The sequence below is a fragment of the Leuresthes tenuis genome, unplaced genomic scaffold, assembly GCF_036924035.1.
Source record: "Leuresthes tenuis unplaced genomic scaffold, fLeuTen1.0.hap1 SCAF_9, whole genome shotgun sequence".
Taxonomy (NCBI): Eukaryota; Metazoa; Chordata; class Actinopteri; order Atheriniformes; family Atherinopsidae; genus Leuresthes; species Leuresthes tenuis.
Genome location: NW_027325363.1, coordinates 14,974,779 through 14,996,328, shown reverse-complemented (window position 1 = coordinate 14,996,328; position 21,550 = coordinate 14,974,779). Strand labels below are relative to the sequence as shown.

General features: G+C 40.4%; 1 protein-coding gene across 1 annotated transcript in view; it reads right to left on the bottom strand.

Moving 5' to 3' along the window:
* The window catches only part of grik4 (glutamate receptor, ionotropic, kainate 4), a 216,195-nt gene that overhangs the window by 23,815 nt on the left and 170,830 nt on the right, over positions 1 to 21,550 (bottom strand). The window contains exon 11 of the mRNA XM_072392488.1: positions 5,476 to 5,583. Coding sequence (XP_072248589.1) covers positions 5,476 to 5,583 — 108 coding nt within the window. The remainder of the gene's footprint in view (positions 1 to 5,475; positions 5,584 to 21,550) is intronic.

The following is a 21,550-nucleotide window of genomic DNA, read 5'->3' as shown; positions in this document are numbered from 1 at the left end:
GCCCAGTTATCAAATTAGCAATAAATACAGCAACAACAGATCTCCAATATTTAAAGGGTTCTCTCAACTCTCCACCAGATTTCATTGTTAATCATTTAGTCCCTTTGGAAAACAGAGTGTGTGAAGTTACAATCCAGAATGTCTCCCTTGTTTTAATTAAGAGTGAATGATCTCCACCTCAAGGTGATGTCGTATCGGAACTTGTGCGATTGCACAAAAGCAAAGGGAGGTCATGTCATGCTTCATCTTACTGAAATGAGGCTCTACTTGGTAATCAAAGTCTGGTGTTATAAATTTGCAATTGAGTTTTACTAATATGAGTCGTGCCACAAGGAGGACAAATCATATCCATAATAAAATTGAAAACTCACAATAATCTGGTTCCCTCGGAGGGTGTGATAAAAGTGTGTAGTTATTAAGGTGCTGTAGTACTGAGTGCTCTTCCTACACTGGTAATTCACATTTGACAGACAACTTTAAAGAGTATGTTGTCTTGGGTCCCTTACTAGATAAAATAGTATCTAATAATACAGTATGGTTGCAAATAATGGGAACATTAGCCACAGAGAACAAAACAAGTCATCAGCAGAAAGCTGTAAACATTTTTATATATTCTGTAGAGCCGAGCAAGTTGAATAGAGGGTTCTTCAGAGATTTGCTCTTATTCAAGGAAGTAGAGTATTTGGCAGTTTAGCAAAGGATTGACATCATTTTCTTTTTTTAACCCGGATGGCTGCCACCTGGATAAGACATATGGAACGAAATGAAACAAAGGTGAATTACGAGATCAGCGGTGCGTGACAGTGGTTCATTTGAGAAGGGGTGTGCACTTAGAAGGACCTGTGAGCATTTCAAGTTTTGGTCTTCATGATTCAGATTGTTAAGCACTTAGGTTCGGTGCTGCAATGTAACCTTACAGATGCTCCTTCGTACATTAAAGTATCATTAGAGAGCAAAAGGATCAATGCAAAGGAACTGGGAACATAACTGAACCTGCTACTCTTCCTCCTGACTGACAAACCGCTGTATTTTGGGTCAGTAAGAAAACAAAACCACACACAATGACAGCATAATCAAAAGAATTTAGTCTCACTGCAGCAAAGAATGAGCTTTTTCTATTACACCGATGAGGCACTGAGAGGGTGAAGATATTTTCTCAAAGATCTAAACAGTGCCTGTAACAAACTCAATCAATGCTTACAATCGCAGGGCTTGTGGCGCTGCAGTAAAGTGATAATTAGTTCTGTGACTGTTTTTTCCTGGAGCTATTTGTGATATTGAAGTGGGAAGGTGACAACCATGTGTAAGTGTAATGAAACTGCTCTGTAATGGCCACATGGATCTGTCATGGGTGTACACAAACCCAATAAATGGAGGAGAGCTTCCATAAAAACTCCAACACACACATTCAGCCAAGCTGCAGCTACTGGTAAACAGTTCGTAAGGAGGCCTTTAGCTGTGGCTTGTCTGCCGCCCAAAACCGAGATAACAGTGACACAGCAATCCCAAAATGATGAATGAGCCCTGATAGGCACTGAAAATTGTTCCTTGGTGGCTTCTAAAGTTTGGTTTGGAGACTATAAATCCAAAGGAAAATCAAAGCTCTGTGCTCGTCCAATTCATCCTTTCGCACTTCTTTTTCTGTTGTGAAAACATCTCATTTGTAGTCTAAAACTCCACCAAAACACAGACACATGCACACATCTCTATCCTCGCAGAGTGCTCTTCCCCTCCTGTGAGAAATGAAGCATTCCATCCGAATCCCAATCAGTGTCAATAAGACCCGCAAGTTGTTTGGTGGCGAAATATGGCAATATGCCCTTTTCTCATTCCCATGGCTTGCAGCTGATAAGCCAGCCACTCAGAGTAACACACTGGGCCAATTGCCTCTGTTTACAAGCTACTTTGTGCCTTATCATCTGATTCATCAGCGAGGGGAAGGAGCTGGGTGAGTGACAGGTTTCTGTGTAGGCAGCTATTCAAGTGTTTATACTAAGTGATGAAGAAAGGCATGAAAGAAAATGCTGCTTACAGTAAATCTGCATCTACACACAGTTAAGTGAAAAAAGAAAGTAAGCACTTTTTCAGATTTAAGACTTTACATATCAGGAAATGATAAAAAAGAACAAAAAACATCTGTTCCTAACCAGGTCCTAAAGTCAGGTACATATGACCTCAGATGAACAACAGCACATGAGATATTACATTGTGTCATTATTTCTCTATCAAAAAGATAATATAAAGAAGCAGTGTAGCAGCCATGTGCTACTAATCAAGTGCACTTGATTATTTGATTATCACCAAGTCTGAGCACCTCTATAAAAGCAGAAGTTTGGGCAGTTTGTTGGTTAACACAATGCCGAGGAGGAAAGACATCAGCAATGATGAAGAGCAGCACATTCAACACAGCTGCCAATGTTCCGAGGAGTGGACATCACATCATGTACACCCCAAGGTCAGGCTGTGAAATGCAGTCTAAAGACCTCAGTTTGCAAATAAAATGTTAAAGTTAAAAAAAGACTAAATGGCTTCTTTGGAATGTTGCAGGAATATGACAGCATTACGGACGGCCATGGCTCAGTGGTTGGAGTTGGTCGTCCAATGATTATAAAGCGGTTCGATTCCCACTCTTGCCACTCAAAAGATTGGTGAAACTGACAGCTGGAGGGGTCAGGGGTCAGTCCACCTCCTTGCCATGGCTGAGGTGCCCTTGAGCAAGGCATCGTACCCCCATACGGTGCCCGTACTGCCTGGGCGTACCGCATGCTGTGAATGGCTGCCCACTGCTCCAGTGTATGGCGTCTGTCTCTATGAGTGTGTGACCCTGTGCATGTGTGTGTTCAACAGGTGCCAAAGGCGGGGGAGAAATTTTGTGTATTTCCCTGTACATGACAATAAATCTGATCTTAACCTTAATCAGGAATATTGGGACACTACAGCATGTAGTGGAGATGTTTGGCACCCACAATGCACAGCGCCATGTTTCGATAAAATCACCTCATACGCACTGTGAAGCACAGGGGTTAAATGATCTGGACTTGTTTTGCAGCCACAGAACACCTTGTAGTCACCACGGACTCCCCCGTCTGCCAAAGTATTTTTGAGTAAAATTGAGTAGTACTCAATCTACTGTATAAAGAAACATGGTGAGCTTATCAAGATCATTTTTCTTAAAAAAGGAAAATTAGAAAAAATCCCGAAACCTCTGTTCTGGTAATTGAATGAAGTTGCAATTATTGGTAGGTGATTTATCAACATGATGAAGTTGGCCAAGGTTGCAGATTTACGCAGCGTTACTTGAAGGATTGCTTATGCATTACTTTTGTTTGGGTTAAACTGAATTCTGTTGGATGAAAATGCTCTGCACATGACATCGATGACCCAGTAAAAGGTTACATTTTCTCTGAGGACATTTTGAAGCTTTAACTTAATTTCAGTTGGACTAAGTGCCTTTTGCCAGCAGCTTTTTCATTTAAGTTCACCACTCCTCCTTTATAATGTTAGTCACTGTAAAAACCTTTCACATTCTTTAATGCACATTAACTGGTTATGACTCAACAAAACATGTCCATGTGCTGATTAATAATACCCAGGAGTTTGAGTTAATGTACTGTACGGCACATAGGGCAGATTACATACTCCAAACAAAGCACCACACACAATTTCTTTGATGTGCTTCAGTTGTGCACATCTCACAGACCTTTAGGTTTAGTTCTAAAGATGACAAGAAGAGTCATGTAGGTGACCATTAACTCTCCATGTGAGACAAAATGTTATCTTTAAAGCTCTATTGACTGATTGACCCGGCCATTTTTTTGTGTGAACAACTTATTTCAGCATCAAAGATCTCTTTAAGGAGAGGTAAAGTGAAAATATTGCGCACTAAAATGACAAAAACATGCACAGGTGCACAACTTTTATGGTGTGACAGGGTGGGGAGTGGGATGCAGCCATGAGGGAACTCTGATAGCAGGTTTTTTGCTGACCCACAACATGAATTTGTGCTTTAAGATGTGAATTGGACAAAATGTTTCAAGTTGAAGTTGCTGCTCATTCTTGAGTTTACTTCAGTGATGCCTGCCACTTCCATCTGCCCTCCATTAACCCCAGCTTTTCTCTTTATCCCCATCATATTGTTCCCATTTTTGCCTTCACACCTGGTTTTCATGCCCTCATCAGCCCTCATCTGTTACTGATCCAGTTTATACAATAGATTCAGGATGTGAAATGACATATGATGCCATCCAGATGAGACCTTTTTGAGGAAATGCCTTGCTTATACCAGACTATTTGGCACATTTTACAGCGACACTGATCCCTACTTTCCACTCAAAATATTTGGTGGATTATTAATTGAAAAATACAAGAGAGGAGACTGTGAGGCAACAGTGTCGAGTTTAAATGGAAAAAACATTTTGCTCTCAGAAATACAATAGTTTTAGGTTCTCATTTCCCAAACACTGAATGAGTGTTCTTAAGACATTGTTCTATTCACTTTCACAATTTCTATGTCTGAAAAGTTCTCTTTGTATTTGGGAAGTATAGGGTAGAAATGAACTGAAAATAATGAAATTCTGATTTTATGATCATGTTGCAGTTTTTTCTTCTCCATTATAAGCATTCATTGTTTATGGCTATTACTGCTGGCAGAAATTACACCCTATACTTTTCTGTATAGCAGTGGAGCTGAAGAAGCCTCTGACTGAACACACTTCATTGCTTAAGCAATGTTGTGCAGGGGGTGCGCATTATCGTCCCTTATGTTCATCAACTTGTGCAACACTCTCCTTTGTACAATCAGCTCCGGGGTTCCAGAGCAGTCACCAGCACAGAGCCAGCCGTCTTTTTCAGTTTGTTGGATTTTTCTGATGCTGCTCCCAAAACAGATGGTTGCACAGCCGATTTGGTATATTGTACCAAATTTTTGACATTACTTATATTTAGGATGATTCTATTCTATTATTTATTATATAATTCATATCTATAATTTCCTTGTGCCTGCTTCAAGAACAAACACCAACTGCACACTGTTGAAAATATTCTAACTGCAGAAAGTATGCATTTGGTTCTATGATGCTGAAGGATTCATAGAATATCACCCACCCAAACATGACAGGTAATTAAGTAAACTGCTTGAAAACTGCATCCTTCAACACATATAGTGAAGGCAGTCAGAACAGAGAATGTTTATCTCCGGCAGAAGCTGAGGATGGCTGACACAGTAAATTATGAGCTCCTGTTTATTCACTGTGTGGCAGCCTCATCTGAGGTACTCAGAGCAAAACAATGGCACAGCATCAATTCCTCTGATCCCAAGGGGACCGAGTTTGGATCTGAAAACATAAAATGGGTTTTTGATATGGTAAATGTCCGTCGACTGCAGAATGTCAGCCACATGTAGATCAGCCCGGGAGTGGAGCAAACAAATGACACGGACTACTGATGTGTTTGTGCACTTGTGCATACAGTTCTTACCAATATTGTTGTGATGGTAAGAGTAGTGTTGAAGAGGGAGTCTGTCACATTGATTGATGGAAGCTTGCTCTCCATGGACAGTCCGTCTTCTGAGTGCCACAGGCCAATCTGCCACACACACAGAAACAAACAAAAGATCAGTCACCAAGTCCATCAGCTGGAAAAGGCCAGCAGAAACAATCTGTGCTTAATTTTCTTCCTTGTCTCTTATAGAGAATCAGCGTGACCTTCACATGCGAAGCAGTGGACACATCACGATGTTGTCGGACAAGGTGAAAGAAAAAAATAAGAGAGACTGCAGAGGGAAATAAAAATATCTTGTGGATCCTTGAGTAGTTCATGAAGGGCATCTAATTATTCAGATGCAAAAGAATACATTCATTAAAGCAATCACTTGCAAGTCCTGTGGCACGGGGCCACATTCTCGATATAGCCTGAGTGGGAGTTCACACCTTCACCTTACTTGTCTTTTCCTGCATCCCATTTCAATCTGTCCCTAACTTCTCCTGTTACATTCATTTATTTGGTCAGCTCAAGTTTTCAGTCCCAAACTGAATCTCGAAATCATGCTACTTTCAGGCACAAATTCCAACTAATTACTCATACTATGCTAGAACTAGCAGGGAAAAGTCTTGTGTTTGCTCTCACTGAAGGGCTTACACTGTTTCTCTAATGGTTAATAATCTGGACCTTCTTAGAACATTTCCATCTAACAGCCACAAGTCCTGTAAAACAAGCAGTACTTTTAAAAAAAAACAACTTTCTTTTAAAGTTTTCCTTATCATGGCAGTTTCCCTTGCTATCATTAAAATCATGCTGTTGATGCAGAACCATGTAAATTCCGCGTCATTAACTAATAAAGCAGCTGACGTATGTGTTGGTACTGGAGATAACCCTAAGATAAATAAAGATTAAGATAATGATCAAAAATATGTCCTTTTATTAGTTTTCTGAGCTTTCCTTGATACAGCTTATCTCCTGTGTAGATTTAATATGAGCGGGTATTTTTAGACCCTCTGAGATCATTCTGCCTCATTGTTGCAGAAACTAATGATAAAAAATAGTTTTCAACATTTTATTGAATGTTTCTGAAAATAAACTGTGAGGTTCGTAGAGAAATAAAACGGTGTTTCAAAATGTTGTGTTTAATCGTTTGCATTCAAACTTTGCAATCTTCACAATGATAAACACCGTCACCTCCATCTCTCAAGTTGTAGAAATATGAAATGAGCTAATCACAATGATCAACTTTCCTCCCTTATGAATATTTTACAAAAGGAGTTATAGAAGACACTCGGTCTTTATGATTCAGTTTGTGTCACTGAATTGAGCCCTTTGCTCACGTGAACTGTCTGGGATATTATTCAGGCTGAAGTTAGTCTGGAGAAAATGAACTTTTACGGCATCAGTGATTGATTACACATCAATGGTAATGGTTTGTTTCTTGGCTAAGACACCAAATTTCTCACAATATTTGAGTAGTACAACTTTTGGGAGCAATATAACTACTCTCCCAACGCTGATGATAATTCCAATGTGAGATATATACATATAAACTAGAGACAGCTCCCAGAATCAAAGATTTCTTTTGAGAGTACATGATCAAAAAAGATCTTGCCTTTCCATTTCCTCTGGTGCACTTGTTGGGAAAAACAGCACCTAGCTCACGCAAACAGACTACTGCTACCCAAACCTCCCTCACAACACATTCCACAGTCTGCTCCTGATTGCCTCAAGAGACAGAGAGGCAGGAAATGTGAGTATACCGCAGCATGACCAAAAAGGACCTGTGGAATATGCTGTTCTGCAATCAGTGTACACAATCAGTTGCCAGAGCCTGTGGAGGTGGTGGGAGGTTGGGAGTCTTTAGCTCGGCTGGGCTCAGCAGGTGTCATGAAAGGTCTGAGCATGGGGGTGAATGAAAGGCTAATAGGATGAGGTGGCACCACGCATCAAGTCTAAGAAGAATCGGTGGAGAAATGGAGCAATGAGAGAAACCGTAAGCAGGAACAGAGAACAAGCACACGGTGGCGGGGGAGGGACTGGCCCTATGGTGGCCCGCCTGTGAACTATGTTTGAGCTGAAATGGGGGTAAAATAGAGCCACGTTGTCTGTTAGCCGCTTTTTTCAAGAAGAGGCATAAATGTATATTACCTAATGTGAGCAAGGATGCAAATTCAAGGGCAAACACAACATACTGAAAACCTTTTGAGTTGTAATAATTATTCGAAAGTCATCATGAAAATATTTACAGTTTTTATTGTTGATCTGTGCAACGTCACATTAGGTGATGTAGCACTAAAAAGATGACAGCAAGCAGTCTAAAAGATGAGGAAAAAATACATAGTATTAAACTGATGAAACATTAAACAGTGGGCAAAAATCCGCCATAAATGTAAGGGCTATGAGAAAACATCTGTATCCATATATTCAATTTTTCCTTGAAGCACATTTAGTCATGATTGTGTAGGTTGTGTAACTTCTGAAGTGAAGAGAATCTTAGTCATTGTATTAATCCTGGTCAAGTAACCACATCAAGCCATAGCATAAAATCTCAATTATAAACACAGAACAACCTGAGAGTCTATCAGTCTCCTGCTTATATCACACAGAGGAAGCTGTTTCCATATGCCAAAGAGTTCTTATTTCTGCAAATCAAATACTGTCACTGTGTCAAAGCCTGTGGTGTTTCTGATACAAGCGCTGGGTGTCTTTTGGTGTTGGTACTGTAACCAGTTGTGGAAATACTCATTTTGCTGTTCACATGAATAGGGTTGGTGGGGGCTTTGAATCATGAAACCCAAGTTTGAGACCACTCGGGGGAACCACAATGAAAAAAGTCTGGAATGAGACTGCCTTATTTGTAGGGACAATTGTGCCAAACATTATTACTGAGAGGAGTGCTGTGGTCGAGAAGGAGCATAAGCCCGCATGACCGAGTTGAGATGCAGACCCAGAGCTCACTCTGTAGGCAAACATTAGTGACTTGAATTTGATTAGAATGGCCACGGGTAGCCGGTGGAGCTCAGTGAGCAATGGACTGACATGTGCCCTCTGTAGTTAATCAAACACCAGATGTCTGGACTATGTGTAGGGGTTTCGCTGTGCTTGCCAGCATATATACTAGAAGGGTATTTATCCATGGTCTGGCTAATACTTTTCCCAGTTAGGGAAAACAGAGTCAGATACAGCCTGACTATTCTTAAAGTGTAAAGTTATTCTGTCAGTGCCTCTAAGAATGGCAGCTGAAAATAAAAGCTTATTGGATGTAACTGCAGCTCTATGAATATGTGAGGAAATACTAAATGTTGGACAACAGCCACCTTTATTGAACTTAAGTCAGTAGAAAAAAGAGGAGCAACTTCAGAGGAGATGGTGTGTGTGGCCACTGAAGTGACCAAGTCCATACACAGACTGGAAGAACTATATAAAAAAAAGAAAAATAAAGAAAAATGCAACATACTGTACAAAAATGCCAAGCATACCAATCAGCTGTATTATGATCTTCATCACTGTGATTGTAATATTTCTGTAGAGTTAAGCTAAGGGGGAGCTTAGTTTTAAGCTTCTATGAAGGCTCTGTGTCACACTGAGATAAAAGCATAAATTAAGCTTTAAACACCTAAACTACCTGATTCACAGAAGAACACAAAACTTTTCACAGTTAATGTTGGATAATGACAACAATGCCCACATTTACCCAGCATGTTGAAAACTGACACTGACCTTCTTTAATGATTTGTGATGCCAAGGGTAGCATATGATGCCCCGGGAGTGAGAATGGGCTCACTAAACTAAGTTTCCTATACAACAAATGTATGATCTCACTGCTGTGTTACTAATTTAATATTCACAATAGAGTATCAATAAATGTGTACTGAGAAGCCCATCCAGTGAATGTAGGAAACAAATTCAGACTATTGACAGGTGCTTTGCTCTCCTTAGAAACAGAAAGGCAGGTCGAAGATGGGTATAATGAGAGAGAAGGGAATAGTGGAGGGCAAGTGAAAATGAAGAGAGCAATAGAAAGATGTTGGGGAATGCCAGTCACTTTCAGGGTAGGTGTGGTGATGCTGGCAAATGGAAAGAAAATCAATGACAGAATATGACTAGCTGCCTGCTTGGGAGCCGGAACATAAGGTGGAGAAAACAAGAGAAGACGACAGCAACTGGAAGGCTGAAAACATGGAGAGACGAAGAGAGCTTTTGGTTTATTGGGATGAAAGAAATATGTGCAAGGAAAAAGAAAAGTGAGCAAGGGAGACGGAGAAAGTGACAACAAGTGGAGCGACACAACCTGTGAGGGATTACTCTGGGTTCATTCTGCAACTGGAATTACAGCATGAGGAAAAGATTAGGGCGGTTGCTCACTGAAGCGTCAGGATTGGTTGATTTTCCTGTCAGAAAAATGCCGTGTCCAATAGGGTGTAACAAGAATATGCTATGACAGATGCATCCATCATACAGGAAAGAGGCAATAGCATCCATTATCAGGCATAATGCCATCCAGCCAACTTAACACAGAGACTGAGGCTTTTAGGTGTCACATTGGTAAAAACAAATTTGAGTTGAGACATATGTGTGGCTGTATGCTGACGTGTGTGCATCCATGCTTGTGGCTGCAGAGGCAAAATATCCTCAAAATATCCTCATGGGCCTCTGAGGGTGCTCTTACAGCAGCATTATGCCATCGTAGACTGGAGAGAAAATGTTGCTGTATTTGTAGTTTTTAATCTATCTGCGAATGTTACCACGAGTTGATCCAGCAGCTCGGACCAAACAGAGGACATATAGTTATATTTAGAGCACATTAAACTCAGCCTTGCCATGAGCACATTGTTCAGATGAAGTACAGTCATTGTGTGCTTGAGTGCAAGTGTTATGCATGTTTTCTCTATGGAATAGTGAGTGGGAAAAAGGGCTAACGTTTTACAGAAGCTCCCTCTGGTATGACTCATCATCAGCAGGAATGAGACTAATCAGGGTGACGCCATAGGCAAACTTCATGAGTTAAACAGACACAGGTGGTGGTGTAGGTGGACGGGGCCGAAATGTATTAAAGGGAGGACTGGGTAGAGAGCACAGTCGTGACTCTGTAGCCGACTGATGAAAAGAAGCAACACACTGTGGAACTTTTTACAGATATTAACTGCTGGTGATGAGGTCTTTAATCTCCAGCAATTCAGAAACTGCTGTAAAAGTCTGTCTAGTTACATTTTTAAAAATCAGTGCACACACAAATGTGCCTCGTCGTTTCAGATCTGGTAATTAATTCCAGTGCTAGTCAGCACACTCATTATTTGACATTATGATGAATAATGGCATGGCTAGTTCAATATCCATAATGAGGCACAAGCTCTGGGTTGAAGAGAAGGTCTTTCAGCTCGCAGAGCAGATCTTCAAAGCAGTGTTGCAAGTTCTGCAAATGCTGCTTTCTCTACAGGGAAGACTATAAACAATGGATGATCCAGCGGCTGCAGTCTCGGCTCAGCCTGTGCACCCAGACATTGTGGACTGTCCAAAAGTCTTGATCTCTAATGATCATGGTTGCAGAGATGCGGGGAAGCACTGGGGATAGACAGGGGTGTTGTTCTAACCCTACTTTTTCCCAGCTCTTCACTTAACTCTGAGGGGTTAATGATGCACAGGCTTAAATTCTAGCACAAACCCCAACCTTTATGAGAGAAACTGGACTCCCATTAAAAGAATGTATTGTTCAACACTGTGAACTTGGCCTGCAATCACATCCGGTCCAGGATTTTTAGCTTTTTCTTTCTAGCTTTTCTTTCTACTTTCAACTATATTATATATGTGTATTAGGGGTAATAGCAGTAGCAGTAACTTCACAACTTGGTTACACCCACTTTCCATAACGGTGGCGTAGTCTGGACACATTTTCAGCAGCACAGACGCAAGGGATTGATCATATTAAAGGGGTTAAAAACCATCAGAATATTATAAAAGAATTTGTGTCTTAAAGACCCTTTTGAGCTTCCATGACTTCAAATTGCAGCTTTTATCTTAATGGCGGCACTGCTCTATAGCTTACAAGCTACCATACAATCTGCAACAATTATTCAGTGTAGGGGTTTAATCTGGCTGATTACAGTTCAGAGAAAATTATAGATTCAAGTCTGACAGCAGGGCAAAACTAAGATAAAAACAATCACAGATTGATGATAATGTTGCTGATAAGCTATTAGGTGAGGCTATAATAATAAATGATGGCCCGCCTTCATGCATTATAAATGATCATGAGAGATTCTAGTATAGTTGGGTAATGTGGATCATTGACTGCCAATGTGTAAGTGGGCCTGTGCCCTTCTCTGTTTGCAAATACATACTTTTTTGTTCCTGTAAATTATCTGTAACTTCAGAATGTTATTTTTTTGCTTCTTGATCTCAGAAATTTCACAGCTGGGATGTTTTTCACAAAGCTTAGCCAAACCCGCTTGACCTGTAGATCAGGGGTCAATGTGTGGAGCATCTGAGTTTGACATTCATTTGACATGTTCCACCCACTTAATAAATGTTCAGCGTTGACCTTGCCTTCACATTCCCAAGATTCAATTGAGAATTCATGACATGTGCCAAAGGAAACCTGAATCATCATGGCTCCAACATTTGAAACATAGGAGCCCAGTGCCGCACCAAAAGGGATAGCCTCAGAGGTCTTGATAAGAAAAATTATACATACCAGCATCCTTTGTGTGAAAAAATTTGACTTAACGTGATACAAAATGTGAATCCTTTGAAGAATTTTTACAGGATTGTTGAGAAAGCAGAGTATGCCTTGAACAGAAAGCAAGAGAAACAATACCTATAGGATAACAAATCCTCTTTGGTGGTTCTGCCGCTACATTACAGTACATTGCGAGCCTTGGTAAGAATTCAGGGGAGCACTGTGCTGACTGATAAAAACTAAGACACAGAGACAAACTTGAAGGCACACAGGAACTGATGCTCTCAGGCACATACACATAAATTTGCATGTACATGCATATTACACACACACACACCCAGCCAAGCAACACATTCACAGCCTCACCGAGCCTTGAAATCCGTTAAGACTGGGAGATCTTGCAAAACAGCTCATCCATTCTGCTTTTGATCTATTCCCCATCTCCAGCCTGCAAAGTGCAAACTGAGAAAAACAAAAGGGGAAAGGGGACTTCTGTACGTCGCTGAGAGACCAAACAAAGAAGAGAACAAGACAGACAAAGAATGCTGTGTGTGCAGACAAGAGATGCGAGTCTCTGCTTTGACAAATTCAATATGAATTTCAATATGCAGTCATAGAATTTGCCCAGAGAATAAAATATTTTGGAGGGTTGATGATTTGGTAGGATTGCATTGATTTCTTATGTGACTGGTAATAATACAATATGCTGAGCATTGACTGGTACTACAAAAGTGGTGCGAAATGATAATAACGCCTAAAACTTGCTCTGTTTATACTCACAGAGAAGTGCAGCTACATTAATCTCTGTCTCTGACCACCTGAACAATCCAAACAAGCTTTCAAATTAATCTTGACCAAAAAAAAAAAGAAAAAAGAGTGGAACATGTGTCAAAAGACGATGTTCGGCTTCCTTCCAGTCACAAACGTTTTGAAATCAACAATTATATCATGAATGTGACAGTCACTGTGACTGTTACGCCCCCACAACAAATTACTTTATGTCTATTTGCATGTCAGTCTTAGAGAAAGAAATGACAAGCCAGACATTATTAGCTTACACAGCCTATGCGTGCACATCGAGTCAAACCCATTCATGTTGAGCCAGACATTCTAATTATACATCAAACGCTAAACATGAAATTACTTTTATGACTTGTGATCAGCATTCATCTGCATTTGAGTAAATTAAATGGAAATAAAATGAGAATGAATCTAATGAAAGTGACTGGAGTCTTTTGCGTGCAGACAAGTTGTGTTTTTCTCAAGATTCGTCGTTTTTTTTTTACCTCCTGTCTGCAGTCGGACCATTAGTTATAACAGAGACAGCTAAATATGAGATTAACTAGAGGTGACGCAATCGCTCTAAAACCGATCCATACCTTTGTGACTGAGCATTTCTGACATTAGAAAGAAGGCATGTGGCTTTTCTGCTCTTACAAGACTTTATATAACAGCCTCGTACATCAGAGGTTTTTCCAAACAAGGTTGACACGGTGATATGATGGAAACTAAATCAATCTACGGTGAACAGAGAGCGTCACAAACACCACAGAGATTAAAGCAAGATAAATGAAAGAGCTACCCCAAGGAGGGCTGACTATGTAATAAAGCAAAACGTGTGAACATTTTTTTTGAAGGGGAGACAGAGAAGGCGTTACTGAATTCATACATTTAATTTGAGTTTGCCGCAGAAGATTCCAAGTCCGAAATCCCTGGAAAAGAGCAAGACACTTCACAATAATAAAAAAAAAAAAGGCACATGAACAAGGTGAGAGACAAACCGTGTTTAATGGATGATCTTCAGAAGTTAATGTGGTCTGACACACTGCAACAACATGCTGCAGTTCCAGTGGCTCGAAAAATGAACTATACACACGTTAACGCACAAACACACACCATCTGTGGCTGTATGAATCTGACAGCAAAAAACACTCTGCTGTTCAGTCGGGATTCGTTTTTGTATGTTGTTCAAGGGATGTGACTCACAACTGATCCAATGCTGTAAAATGCAAATTCATAGCCACCTAATCTAATCCATAGAGATTCTTTGCAACTTTTCAGGTACAGTTTTATGTAACACTGAAATAATACAGTTGTCCTGCGTACTGAGAGCAAACACAATTTATGCCCTAATAATGTATTTTCCTCCACAAGCAGATAGCCGTGTTCTCTCAAAAGAGAACTGTATATAATGGTGCTTAAAAGTTTGTTGACCACGAGATTTTCCAACATTCCCACACAAAAATTACCTAAAGCCTTACAGCACTTTCACATTACTGAAGTACTGAAAGACACAAACATGAATAAGGCATCCATTTGATCCATACTGAAAGAAAATGATCCAATATGACAACATTACATACATAGGAGGGAGGGCGTCTTTGTGTGTTCATATACATACATAGCCATTCATTTCTGGGTAAAATTGGAGTCAGGTGTTTTGAATGAATCGGATGACAATCATGAGTCAGTGACTTCCCTTCAAACGCTCAATCATTTGTGACAGAAGAGAAAAAAAAAGGAAGGAGTCGCAAGTGATATGAAAGGAGCAAAGTAAAGGGTCTGTCTAAAACATTTTGCATGATGGGTCATCCAACTTGTGATGTCTTGGACGTTTCTGAATCAGCACCTTCTGTCATTCCATCTGATTGCGATGACGTACATCATGTATGGAGATGCGGAGTGTCAACATCATCAAGTGGCAAGTCCTGGGTAGAAATTGAACGTGAAAGTGATGAGATGTAAACGGTGCCTTTGTAGATAGCTGGACAAATGTCGCTATTGCACATTTTGTCATGAGATCACGATAACTGACATCAGCCTTGTGAATACCTTGCACCTCACCTCCCCCTTCCAAGTCTGAAGGGCAACTATGGTCGCTGCAAAAATGCGAAAAGCTTGCTTTAAGGCATTGTTCCATTTCTTCTTCTCAGCCACCTCAGTAACATGGAAGTGAGAGGTGGCAGAAAGTGAAGAGGAGGACCAGCAGCATCTTTGTATAAATAATATGAATAATATAATAAATCTACACAGTCAACACATGCACAGGTCACTTGTCGGTGGAGTGAATGACAACAGGAAGTGGTTAAAGCAGCAACTCAGTGACACTAAGCCCACAAGTATGTCGATAGTATTCCATCTATTCAGTCACAAGATAGCTAAATTAAACTATGGTTCATGTTTCGCAATGGCCAGGTCAAGGCTCTGACCGTAATCGCATAAATACGATATGGAAGGCACTGTAGCAAGTAATTCATGTAAGAAAACTCACCAGCATCCTGGAGCAGAGACTGAAGGACTAAATTTCCTTTAAACTGATCAGCAGGTATGATCACCAGTTTGAGCAGCTATTGCTATACAGGGAGTATTTTACCAGATACTTAGAGCAAAGGTTAGCATACTTTTGCCACTCCATATTATGTAATATTAGTTATATTAGTTCAGAGTTTGGAGGACTATGAGGGGTTCACAAATGTGAAGCATCACTGTATAGGCACTTCAAAGATTGCAGTATGTTTATACTGCTCAGTTCGATGACATCAAAGGACTAACTCTCTTTCTGAACAGACTTTAACGTTAATGGAAGAGGCTCAAGCAGCACCTATTGCGGGTTCAGATCCAGTATGACTATCAGACTAGATTAAGACATGCGACCGAGGGAGAGAAAGAGATCCCCGCTGAGCCACACCCGGCTCCTTTGGTAGCAAAAAGCAGGAGGCCGTCTGCAGAGGCCACCCCATACCCCTCACACCCTTCCGTTCCTCCTTTCCCTGCCCCTCTATCCCTCTCTACCTGTCCCAGTCCTCTCACTGCAGCATATAAATTGAACAAAGTGCATCTGCATCTGCCGCAGCAGGGGCGGCTGGAATAATAGTGTTCTCAGAGACGGTTTGGGAGCTAAGGAAAGGGGAGGGGAGAAAAAAGCAGATTGCCATAATAAAAGTGGGAGCAGTGCTGACAGGAAATAAATAAATCCAACAAAAAGGGGAGAGCAATTGAATGAGCACATTCACCCTTTAACTGGAGGAAGTCTTGTGTAAATAACACAGCTCAAATCATTTCATGCAAATTGAGGTGGTGCCCATGCGGGTGTGTATGAATGTGTGTATGCGTGCATCTGGCACTGTGTGTGTTTAAATTATTCTAAGCACACAGCATTCCCTGCGATAGAAGGAAAGAGATGAGGATGAGAGGGGCCTCTTCTTATTCCAGCTGCTTGACTCCGCCTCCAAAGACCTTGACACAAGGGCACATCGGGGACTAAAATTTATCATAAAAGCAATGTGGCTCTGAAAGTTTTAATGATAATGAAGGAAATGAGGAACACATATGTACTAGGGCAGGTTGAGATGATTTAACAGTTTATTGATGATCTATTCACAAAGAGTCACTAAGGGGACACACAGATACACAGAATTAGACTGAAATGAGTCGAGGGAAAAGGGCAAAAAAATTGAAATCAGTGGCAGAGATAAAAGAAAGTGCACTGCGACCAAGGACTTTTTATTTACCATGGGAGAGCATAATTGAAGCATTTCTGATTTATGCTATTTAATATTTCCACCTCACCACGTATCAGTGACTGCAGTCTCATCTCCATTTTTATTTAATTCAATTTGGTTCATTACTACTAGTCAGGGTCACATTTCTGTTCTGTATGGATTTTTAACAACTCTGACAAATAGATTTTGCTCACATGGTTTAATTTCGACTAATTCTCAAATGATCTAATATCTCATCAGGAATTAGAAGAAAAGTCAGAACTTAAACGTCTTCAATTCATTTGAAGTCTCTACATGTAAAACTGCAAAGAAAGCCCTTCAAACCTGCTCATCCCGCAGTATTTACAATAGTAACTTGCTCTTTACTCACTAAAGCTTCAGTTCTTAATAAACTTTCAAACATAATAATACCGATACTAATAATTACAAAAGTAAGATTTTTCAAGCAGGACTTTATTAGAGTATTTCTAACAGTGCCATATTGATACAGCACTTTTATTCAAGTAAAGGTTCCGTGCCTCCATTACTGCATTAAACAAAGAAAAAATGTGAAGCTCCACAGAAAACTGTCACTAAAAGAATCCCTCTTCTTCTTTGACCTTTAGTTTATCTGATGTTCATCAGTTTTGACAGTTTCACTCCATTCAAAATCTGATAGCCATCAACTTCATAAGCTTAAAAGAACAAAGAAAGAGAAAACACATTATCCAGGTGGTAGAATTTCAGAGCCAAAACTCTTCCTGTGCACCCGTGGACTCAGTAATAAGAATAATTTGCTTTGCGTCATGCTGTCAGCCTTTGGCCTTTTCACTTCTGGCCAGTGTGACCTGTCGTAACCTTTTCATAAACTGCTTTGTAGCCATTTGCAGCCTGTCCAACTCAGTGGTGGTCTCATAACATTTCTCTCTTTTTCTGTTGTTTTTTTCTATCCACTCCGTCTCAGGAGGTTTCTGTGCCAAAGGAGTGATTAAGTGCCTCTATTACTGAAACTTAATTAGTGACTCTCCTCTTACCAGGAACTGACCTAGAGAGTTTTCAGCTCACTACCTGCCTGCAATGCACAAATATGCATACATGTTGATGTAGTATAAACAAAAAGTATACAAATACATACTATGATGGAAATGTTTACGCAGTTTTCGTAGCACCCTCTTTTTCACTCTCACACACTCTCACATAACAGAGCCTCACACTGTAACAGGCAGCAGCTTGCCTAATCCAAACTGCAATAATTACTCATTTTACAGCTTCCTCCAGTTAATCAGCATGTGGCTGTCAATGAGCTCCGTGCAGAAAATGGGGGCCAGTCCACAGAGGCCAGGGAGTGGTCCAGAAGCTGGGCTGGGCTGCTCTGTCAGTGTGGTTTGTACTGTGATGCAGGTGGCTGGTGGGTTGCAGTATGTTAGTTTAGAAAACACTTGTGCCTCTGCTAAACCAGCATAAATGTTGGTGGGCTTGTTGTGCATGATTGTGTGCACAGCCAAGAAGGAAGCAGCAGGGGATCCAAACACCCTCAGCGCTCATATATAAGCCTCGACATGCACACACACACAAGCACAAGTACAAGCATAAAAGGCATGCATGCAGATCAACACACAAAGACGCCCTCCCTCCAGGTTGAACAGGTTGTGTCAAATTAGTCATTTGTATGTATCCAGAATAATAGAGTTTCATTGTATAACCTTGGTGTTTGCGCCATCTGCAGAATGCAGCCTCAGAAACATGTTCAAATTCAAACAGGAGCCAAGACGTTCTTTGTATTAGGCTTCTTTATCGAGCTCATTACACAGATTCGTGAAAGGACGTAGAACAGGATACAAGGGATTACAGTCAGCTCTCTAAAAAAATAATACGATTAGTCATTCCATCGAGAAATAGGGCTCAAGGTCTCTGTGGCTGCCTTCACTATTAGGTCTGGTGACAGCTAAGATAGAGAGGGTATTAAATACAGCTCTTGCTGTTATGTCATTGGCCGAAATATATATATATATATATATATATATTTACCATTTTCAATTCTATAGCTCTGTCTTTTCTTTAACCCCTATTTTTCACTTGAGTCCACTTTCTGTCTCATCTATTTTCAGCCAGTGAGCCTCTTGTCCTCTTCCCCCATCACTCTTTTCCTCCTCCCTCTTTCGCTTCTTCTCTGGATTGCAGCTGATTACAGGTGCCAGTGGTGCCTTGGCCAGAACATGGACAAAACCATGCCAACTTCAGAATCATCCCTGGCTCACAGGACTGACGGCACAGGAGCAGCTGGGGAATTTACTTTGCCTGCCAAAACTGAACAAATAAATTTATGCAATGCACCCACATCATATCATGCAACTAAGGTGGGCTTACCAACTGCTTTCAGGCTTTAAATAATTCAGTGAATTTCAGGTTTAAATTGTGCTCATACAGTGATTGCTTCTGACCGAGTAACTAGACTAAAGCAGAAACATTTCATCAATGCTGATAACAACTGACAGAGAGTTCAACATCCCTCTGAAAAGGCCATCAGCCCATGTGTCTTAGATTGTATCAAACCTTGAACCACAAATATGTGTACTCAAACATCTTTGGGAAAAAATCATTACAAAAAATATTCAGAAAAAGTTTGGAGGTTTAATATGCTTGAGGAGTCAGGAGGAGTCCTCTGTGCTCCATAGCATCTTTCCAAAAATACCAGAGCAAAACTCCATCTGCTGCAAAACCCCTCTTTAAGCAGGTCAGGAGGCTAACAGCTGCGACAGACAGCCTCTGGTTTACTGTTGTTCCTTTGGGAGTAAACCAGCTGTCACAGATGTTACCCATGATGTGCAAAGAGGCAGGAACATATAACCTATGTCTCACAGTCGGAGAGACTGAACCTTATAGAAACTGATGCAGGACTTGAGGTGACAGAAACCATGACAGCTGGTGGGCATACATGACACGTCAATGTGTAAACGTAAAATGAATGTTTAATCCAAAACAAACATGTGATCTGGAATGTGATTCTCAGAACAAGAAAATGAAAAATGAAAAACAAAAAACTCATGTTGCGGGGTCTGAAAACTTGCTAAAAATGACACAATGGAGTTTGTTACGTTTGCTGACGCCAAAATGACCATCAACGAACTCTTAGAAATGGAAATGTGCAGATAATTATACACAGAAGACACAGAGTAACTGGTGTGCAGTCATTTATAGATCTGCACAAAAGAGGAAAGTGAGTCATCAGCAACCAATTTAAAACAAGTTAAATTATATATGCAGTTTGTAGGATACTTGCCTGACAGTACTATCACAGAAGGTTTTTTACCTAATATCTTCCTGGCTGTGATAGATTTTATATGAACAATAATAAACAAATACAACGGAAACATATCTACATTACTAGCTTTGAGTTTTAAAAAGTAGCACTAATGATATCTTCTAGCAACCACAGAGTGAACTAGCCCTGTAGAGTGAGGCAAAGCTAAGAATTCTAAGACTTTCCACGTCAAAAATTCCATGTCATTCTTCTCTGGATTCTATATATAGGCTTGCTTATTGCTACCCTTGTCTGGAGGTTATTTGACATAGTTATTTTATATCTTATTCTCTTTCATAGCAGAGGAAAGGAGTGCAGACTCACTGGTTCAGGTGTGGATGTTTGCAAAGGCAAAGTAAATCCATGACTGCTGCTCATTAGATTACAGAATAATGCAATGAACAAGCTACTAGATAAAATGGGTATATATATACCATATATATATATATATATACCATGACAGCTGGTCATTGGGTTTATCTGATATATATACGGATAGATAGATAGATAGATAGATAGATAGATAGATAGATAGATAGATAGATAGATAGATAGATAGATAGATAGATAGATAGATAGATAGATAGATAGATAGATAGATAGATAGATAGATAGATAGATAGATAGATAGATAGATAGATAGATAGATAGATAGATAGACAGACACAGAGAGAGTGAGCTGCAAGAAACTGCACTGATGTGTGAAAATGTCTGTCAAAGAAATTCAATTTGTGGCAATGATTGCAAAGTGTTGTGTCCGGAGGAGCTGATGATCACATGTGAGACAATCTTCCAAAGTACTGGGTGTTGGATGCTACAGAGAAAGGATAGATAGGAAGCAGGGTACCTGTCTGGTGGTCAGTGGCTGTGAAGAATATGCTCGATTACTCTCCATCCAGTGCTGGATAGGTGTTGATAAAAGATTCTCTCTTTTTCCTCTCAGGCTGCTTTTTTGGATTAAATACTTTTTCTTTTAGTTTACATTTAGAGGTGAGACACCCTGTGGTCATTATGATGCTATCATTCTACTTTAACCAAACAAAATACTTGAAGTATCTACTCACGTGCTGCTTTGTAAATATCGTCCTTAGACTGTGGTGTGTGTGTGTGTTTAGGCAGTGTGCCACCTTGCTTCTCTGCCAAAACCCTGCCCCTCCACTGTCTGTCTGGCTCAAGCACCCCAAACCCAACAGTGTGCAGGAGGTGTCTGTTAACAAAGTAAACAACACCCTCATTCTGCCCCTATCTCACACCTTGCCTCTATCCATTAACATACTGTCAGAGCTGCTTTACAGTACTTCTGTTCAAAATCGTCACATTAGGCCTGATAGCATTATCCTTCTGCTTGACTGGCCCAATGCCACTATGCCACTATACAGGGATACAGACAAGGTTAATAAAGGCAGATGGACCACTGTGTAGCTGTTTCATGGGCTGCTTAGGAATGTTTTTCTCCACTCTAAGGCATGAGCTGAATATCTATTTCACGTGATCATCCAAATGAAAGGATGAGACCTTTTAGAAGCTCTCTGTCCTATTACACTGTCAGTGGCATGATACAATAACAGCTGCTTAAAATGCTGTAGATAAGAAAGCAGAAACTATGGTGGG